Source organism: Meleagris gallopavo, chromosome 9 (genome assembly GCF_000146605.3).
Source record: "Meleagris gallopavo isolate NT-WF06-2002-E0010 breed Aviagen turkey brand Nicholas breeding stock chromosome 9, Turkey_5.1, whole genome shotgun sequence".
NCBI classification, from domain to species: Eukaryota; Metazoa; Chordata; class Aves; order Galliformes; family Phasianidae; genus Meleagris; species Meleagris gallopavo.
Genome location: NC_015019.2, coordinates 11275444 through 11283123, shown reverse-complemented (window position 1 = coordinate 11283123; position 7680 = coordinate 11275444). Strand labels below are relative to the sequence as shown.

The window sequence follows — 7680 nt, the reverse complement described above, 5'->3', positions numbered from 1 at the left end:
AAAAAAGAGGGAATGGCCAAACAACCTGTCTTATACTCATGCAATTAACTGCCCTTGATGCAGTCACTTGGTGATCTGACAACTACAGGAGTCTGAATTATGTCTTTCTTTGATCCCAACTGAGGTAAAGATTTCCCTGCTAAACTGTCATGAGACAGGATTCAGACTGCCGTAGGACTGTTATTTCAGAATAACAGTTCAGTAGACACTTCTTAGGTGGCAGAAGATTCCAGGTTCTGCATTTATGCTTCAAAAGCCTGGAACAATTCATCTTAGCTGCTTGTAGACATGGAACAAGATCTCAAAATGCCTGAGCTTTATGAAACCTTATTCAGCACCATGTTCAGAAGCGTTTCACACGGCCTCCCTTCTATTGAAATGAGTACCTCTGGGAAAACTTATACCTATTGCCAAAGTGGCAGGAAACTATTAGTCTTTGAAGCCAGATTTTCTTGTCTTTTACAAGCTGGAAGTAAAATCATCAGGGTTTTTGATAATGATCACCAGTTCTTTGGTTAATACCTGAACTAGTTTGCACTACAGATATAATGGGTTTCAATCCATTGGGATACTTCTTAGCAATCACAGTCAATTAATTTGAACTGCAGATATGTCATTCCGTTACTGGCTTGCTCACAACTAAACATTCTGGTCCTATTTCAGGCCACCTGATGAACATAGGTGCAGGGAACAGTGAAGGATTTACTGCTGGTGCTATTGCCTTTTTGGTGCTCAACGCTTTTTTAATGATTTTAGGTAAGTCTCAGTACCACAGATGATTGATGTTGGGGAGTGTTTGGGGCCAGATCACTGTTCTCATCTGTGGGCACTCTGTGGAGGAAATGCACAAGAAAGGGAGCCTCAGATCTCTCTGTCACACCAATTAGGCAAGAACTGAAATGTTTTGCCCACAGCCAGTAACAGAAGCTGAGCTGGGCTTAGAAGAAACAGTCATAAGGGAAAGGAAGAACATTTCAAAGAAAATAAATGGTTCAAATGAGGTGAAAGTGTTAGACGGACTGGACCACTGGCATATAACCACAGTCAAACTCCAGCCCAGCTGCTGTAAATCAGCTGCTTCTTGGCTCTTCGATAAGTGTTTTCCATGTGAGCACAGAGTATTGGCAGATGAACGGCTTGGCAGTTTTTCTCCTGAAAGCCAAGGGCTAACTAAACCACATCCATATCTCTGTGAACAGGGAAGTCAGATCGGATACAATTAAGTTCATTTATGAACTCTTCTGCTGTTTCACACACATTTTTACAGGCATTTCTCTGATGTGGGTCAGTCCTGTTTATATTTCTTTCCACAGCTTCCTCTTTTAATGTGGTGCTTCTCTGCATGACCCTGGTAGTGGAGCTCCTGACCATTTGTTTTCTGCTCTTCACATTGGAGATCCTCCCTTTGCCATTTGAAAGTGAGTTGTAGGTGAACTTGGTCCTCAAACCTTCACCCAGTGGGTGCAGTGAGTGGGTCTCTCTTTGGGGAGCAATATTCTGCATCAGTTCAGTATGGAGAAAGGCAAGCAAGCAAAAGATTGTGTGATCTTCCCCTAGAAGACTGAGTACGTGCAAGCTGCAGATGCTGAGCGTTCTGGCTCCATGGCTGCAGGAGGAAATGTTCCTTCATACCATCTGCAGCAACTTGGGCCCCCTAATAAACATCTAGTATGGCAGATACTTTTGAATCAAGATGAACTCCTGAAGCTCTGTACAGTTCTACTTTCTAGTAGTTGTTCGGTGAGCCAAGACTTGGAGTGAATTAATATGCCATTGACGTGAATGGATGTAGTTCTGTTCAAATTCTGGCTTTGTAGCAAGTGAGACTGATTTGAAATTATACATAGTGCTTTAGAAAGATGTTTTTTTTAGAAGGTTTTCCACCAGCAAATTAAAAAAAAATGTCAGGTAGACCAGCCTGGAAATGCCTTGAATTTTTAGACTCACAGATGTGCTGGACTATAAATGTTGTGTGACAGGAAAAGCTGAAGTAAGTTTGCAATTCTGGGAAGACGAGACACAAAAGAAAATAAAACTTCGCCAGCACTCTTCCTCCCTTTGACCCTCTGTGGTTTGATTTTCAGTTGTAATGTTATGCATCTTCAGCATCATCTGCTTTTACGGAGCAACAGCATCACTTGCAAACAGCATGTTTGGGAAGGACCTCATGATGATGGGACCCTCTCTGTTCACAGTAAGAGATGTTTTGCATAACAGTGTAGCTTCCTTGTTTAGGAGAATATTCCAAGGTATTCAGTCTTGCCTAGAGGAGTGCAAGTTTCTATCTTTCTTTCTTTGACCCATTTACTGCCATTTGAAATCCTTGTCACAGTACTGCTGTAGGAAGATTTGAGCCAAAAACAAGGTACTTTCCACTAGGAATAATGTGTATGGAAATCTGGAGAATAGGCAAGGACACTTACAAGTTTAATGTCACCTGCTTTAGGTGAAACACACCTTAAAGTGCTGCCTCTGCCTTTTGAGGCCAAGAGAGAATGGTACAATGAGATGTCTGTGTTCAAGGAGACCAAATCATAGAATCATAGAATCATTTGTGCTGGAAGGGACCTTTAAGGGCATCTGGTCCAATTCCCCTCCAACAAACAGGGACAGATCATTCTCTGTATTTCATATATTGGCTTATTCCCACGCTAATGGCTTTGATTACTATCAGGCTGAGAGCTCTAAGAAGAACACTGAAGATCCCCCACCCTGCATCTGCCCCAAGTCCCACTGTACCAGTGGCCTGAGAACCATTGCTGACTTGCTGAACACAGGAGCAGTGTGTGGGGTCCCAACAGACACCGTGTATGCTTTGGCAGCCTCCTGCAGACACCCTCAAGCCATTGAGAAAGTCTACAGAATCAAGGTGCGGATACAAAACTGACTTGTTACTTGGATGCTGCTGGCATCCCATAGATCAGTAATGTATGCAAAGAGAAATGGGAACCCCTTCTTCCAAGTTGTTCTGACTCAGAACTGAGCAGGTAGAGTCTAGCAGGAGCTTCAAAAAGGCCACGGGACATTTTTTTAAACTGAACAACTGGCAGGAAGAGCGTTCACTGATTTGGGTGTGTAGCACTGGGAATTAGCAACTTTCTGCTTCACTGAAGGGGACAAAACAAAAACCCAATCTTGAACAGCCCTGACACTTGTCCTAATTGGGTCCAAACCTGTCCTCTCTGCTTTATGAAGTGCTGAATCAGAATCCCAGGTTTAAACTTGCCCAGATTTTGGGAGACATTCAGTTCTGGAAGAAGACCCAAAGTTTGCACCTTAAATACTCTTTTGCAGCTTGGCCCCTTCAGTTCTCCATGAGGCAATTTCCTGGCTAGCCTGGAGAAATAAGCATAACAGACTATCTCAGCTGGCACTTAGTGTGAACATCAGCAACAAAGGCAGTCTTTTCTGTCCTGCTTTGGTGCCAATGCTGTCCTTCCTTGTCACTGAGAGAATATAAACAGAATGTAAATACATGCCCAGTTCCTTAGTCATTTGGCCCTGTTGAAAGTGATGTCAGCTGAGGACTGAAATGACACTGCTTTTTGAGCTCTTTTATTTTCCTTCCATATCATCGCTCACTTTATAACAAGCTTATGTCAAAGCACCAAAGAACTAAAGAAGTGGTCACATAGATACCAGTTTCAGGGGGTTAGATTTCCCTTCCACTATCCTGTTGGGTTTTCTGTTGATTTATACCAGCAAGTTAGAAGAAAATCAGGCCTCTGGTGTATAAGACATTGAAAACACTGATAATGAGAAGAACATTGCCCTGCCTGCGTTGGTTGTGTCTGAAGCAGGGGAATTGGGTACATCCTGCCAAGATCCCAAGAGCAGCCTACTGTCCTCTCTCTTCTTCAGTTTGCACATGCAGATTGAGCTATGGCACAAATCACAGCATGCAATCCACTCCTATGCTCAGTATTTTCAGCAGAGATAGTGCCTTACTTGCTTGGAGCCTGTGGTCCCTAGGCAGTATACATCCAGTGGGCTTAGATCTTCTTGATGCAGACTTTTTTCTTTCTGTTTTTTGGTTTGTAGGACAGGCCTCAAGAGAAGCCCATCTGCATCTTCATTTCAAACCTGGATCAGCTGCGAGCAGCTGCTCCTCCCATCAGCCCACTGCTGTGGGAATTCATGGAAAATGTTTACCCAGGTGGTGTTGGCTGCATTATCAAGAAAGGAGAATGGCTGAAGAAGTTAGGTGAGTTGAACAGGACAACACCTTTCATGATTTCAGAAATCTATACATTCTCTGAGATGTCAAGGGGGAGAGCTTCTGTTCATTTTACCCTGAGAAAACACTTCTTACACATCTTAGTACTACGTTAAACGTAGGATGTTAAAGTGCTGGAATGACTCATAGGCAATGAGAACCAGCATGATGGTCTCTTTAATCCAGTCAGACTCAAAGAAAGGGAGGCTCATCTGGGAGGTCTGGGAGGGTTGCATCTTGCAAGCTCATTGCTGTTAGCTAGGAATGAGCAAGCCATGGGTGGAGGATCAAAAAGAGATGAGCAGTCCAGAACAGAAGGATGTACTTGGACCCTTTTCCTTCCTGACATACGGACTAAGAGAAAACACTGTAAGAAACAGTATGATTTGCACATAGACTTAGTTTCTGGGAATCAATGGAAATGTTAGAATACAGAGAAGCAAATAGGAGTTATGCATGCTAACCCGGTGGAGGTGTGTGGCAAAGAGTAGGGAGGTGGGAAACAATCACAAAGAATTTGATTCTTGGATGTAGGTAAATCCATTATCTATGAAAAGAGCTATGCTGATCTGCAGCCACTGAGGTTGTGAGATTTTCCCTTCTGATTCTTACTATTCTCTTACTCCCAAAATCTTACAGCTGCACTCATGGATTTCTGATCAAATGTGCTGCTTTTCTGAAATTGCACAAGGAGTCTTGCCATTTTATTTGGCATATGGAGCAGAGTCACTTGCAATGAGAGTAGGCGGTATTCCAACAATGCCTTGCCAAGTAGACCTCTTCCAGCATCCTCTGTTTGTCTTTCAAGGAGTTGGAGAAGGCTACAGCAGAGTGGGAACTCAAGACAGTATAATGATCAGAGTGCCTGACCTGACTGTCCTTGTGCACCTCATTGACATGACGGGGCCTTTGGCAATCACATCTGCTAATCCTAGTGGAGAAGTTGACAGCACACATCACGACATGGTCATCTCGTGAGTACCCTGTTCACTGCATTTCTACTGCAAACCACCCAATAGGTGGGCAGCCATCATGATTTGATGCTTTATGTTGAGAGGAACTTCAGCATAAGGCAGTATGAAGTACCATGCAGCTTTCTTTCTTCTTTTCCCTACAGACGTCTCGGCCATAAGCTGGAGGGTGTTCTCTGTGATGGAGAATCTGATGAAGTGGTAGCATCAACTGTGGTCAACTGTACAAGGATTGATGAAAGTGAGTGTCAGAAGCACCTTTCCAGTAGTATATTCCATGGTTGCTCCCATTCCTTTCAGTAATATCAAACTGGCAGCACAGTGTTCTCAAAGAGTAACAGGTCTCGTGTGCCCAGATGTTTGCAAACATGTTGACAAAAGATGTCTTTGGAGGGCCTCTGTTTTAGCAGAATGAGGCAGTGAGAAGCAAAGCTATGCCTCAAAATTTGCCTTAGAAGAGAGAAAATGCTTCAAGTGTGAGGGTGAATGCTTCTGAAAGGAAGGGCATACGTTCCTTGTAGACCACCAGAATTAAGATAGAGTAATGGGTGTTCATCCACAGCAATGTAGAAACACAAACTGTAGTCTTGTTTGCTGGCTCTGGGTCATCATTTGGGTGGGATTCTTTAGTAAAAAACTAAACTCTTTCTGACAAAGTTTATTATTTGGAGGCACTAAGTATCTAGATGGCTTTATTGGTTCACTGTGTTTCTTTATGTTGGAACATAATCCCTTTTCCTTTCTTTCCCCCTTTGGGGATTATCCTAATTTTCTCATTCTTGCTCTGGGAAGGTGGCATCACCATCTTGAGAGAAGGCTGCATACCAGCAGGCAAGGTGATGCAGATATTTGAAAGAGTAAAGAACAGAGTAGTCTGACACCGAAGAAAACCTCCTCTGAGCAAAGGAACAGCATCTACTCTCACAAAAAGACATGATGAATCCCAAACCTCGCTGGAGCAGTTGGCCTTGTGAAAGCCATACCTTCTCTAATCAAGCACTTACCTCCTTGGGAAGCAGCAGCACTTTCCCATCCAGTGTCTCTCCTGGGAGCGTTCTGTGGCTATTAATTGTTTATCTCCAGTAAGTGCCTGAAACCGCTAGGAAATCTGCCCACAGAGTGCCAGCAGGATCAGGAGCTGATGCTGCACTGCAGGAATTCCCAGAGCGCCAGTGTTTCCTGAGTGCCTTGGACTGCGGACTTCATGCTTGCTTGTATACTCCCTTCTACAACACTCAGATCTGTGTATTTTAAACAGCTGAATTCAACTAAATAAATCTTCTTTTTGGAATATAAGAAAAAGTCTTTAGCTTTCACTTGCTTTCCACCAAACTGTTCATCCTCCAAAAACTGCAATGCTCTACCACTAAGCGCTAGGGGAAGAAATAAATATTGGAAGGCACATTCCTGACAGAGGGTGTACAGTGAGTTATTCACCCCCTGCCCTGCCCTGGCATCCTCACAGCCACTCCCTGCTTGGACCAGGACACTTCCCAGCTGGTCTTGGGGTACTTAATGCAGAAAGCAGCAGCTGATGTGGGCCCATGGTAAATGGAGGCTGAGGGGAAATCAGGGAAGAGGGGAATTCACTCTTGAAGGAGGCAATCCTTATTAAAAAAAACAATGAGCTAGGGCCCAAAGGCTGGCTTCAAAACACATATATGAAATTCAGATTTGGAGGGTTTCTGTAATGTTTTTCCCTGTACCAGAAGCAGTGTCCAAGCAGCAAATCTCTGCCAGTTCCCTACAGTTGTTCCTTCTCCTCCCTCCTACTCTGGGCAGGCAGATTGTTCCCTTGGCATGCATGCAACACCATCTCCTACCACCCAAGGGACAAGCCCCTTTCCAGCTCCCCTTTATCATAGCTTTGGAGTATCCTTTTCTGCTTCTCATGGGCTTCTCGCCAAGGTCACATCAGAGCAGGAGTTCCCTCCCTCCCAAATCACCAGATACTCCTCCAAGACTTGAGTAGCCAAACCTGGTGGGGTTTTTGGGGCTACATTCCTCCCACACTTCATTACGAACACGTAAACAAACACTGACTCTGGTTCTGAGCGTGCTCAGCTTGCTTTGGCACTGGAGTTGTTGTCGCTCTGCTTCTCCTCAAGGTGCAGCCTGCCATTTAGCCTGTGCTCAGAAGTCCCCATAAATAGCAGCTTTGACTCTGGCTCCATGTGATGGATGTTATGTCACTACCCACAGTCCCAATTGAAAGCCTTTGGCATCTGTTCCTCAGGTCTGAGCACAGACTGCCCTTGACGCTGCAACCTGGAGCCTTCTGACCCCAAAACCCACCTGTACCCTCTGCCAAGGGCACTCACTGTAGGCTGTGCTGGGCACTGCAGGACATTCCCAGCCTTCTCTGGTTTTTCAGCCCCTGCCAACTTCTCTAAGTGGAGTGAAGTCATGCTCCCCTCCCTGCACATACCCTCAGACAGCTAAACAAGCCTCTGCACACACAGTACCCTTCTTCCACACGCAAGCACATATTAC

General features: G+C 44.5%; 1 protein-coding gene across 1 annotated transcript; it reads left to right on the top strand.

Moving 5' to 3' along the window:
* The first annotated feature begins 645 nt into the window (after positions 1 to 645).
* On the top strand, positions 646 to 6502 carry LOC100545276 (putative threonylcarbamoyl-AMP synthase). The gene is made up of 8 exons (XM_003208391.4): positions 646 to 756; positions 1314 to 1418; positions 2085 to 2194; positions 2675 to 2869; positions 4042 to 4204; positions 5025 to 5190; positions 5334 to 5428; positions 5980 to 6502. The coding sequence occupies exons 1-8, from the start codon at positions 672 to 674 to the stop codon at positions 6063 to 6065; spliced, it is 1005 nt and encodes a 334-aa protein (XP_003208439.2). The 5' UTR covers positions 646 to 671; the 3' UTR covers positions 6066 to 6502.
* Positions 6503 to 7680: the final 1178 nt, after the last annotated feature.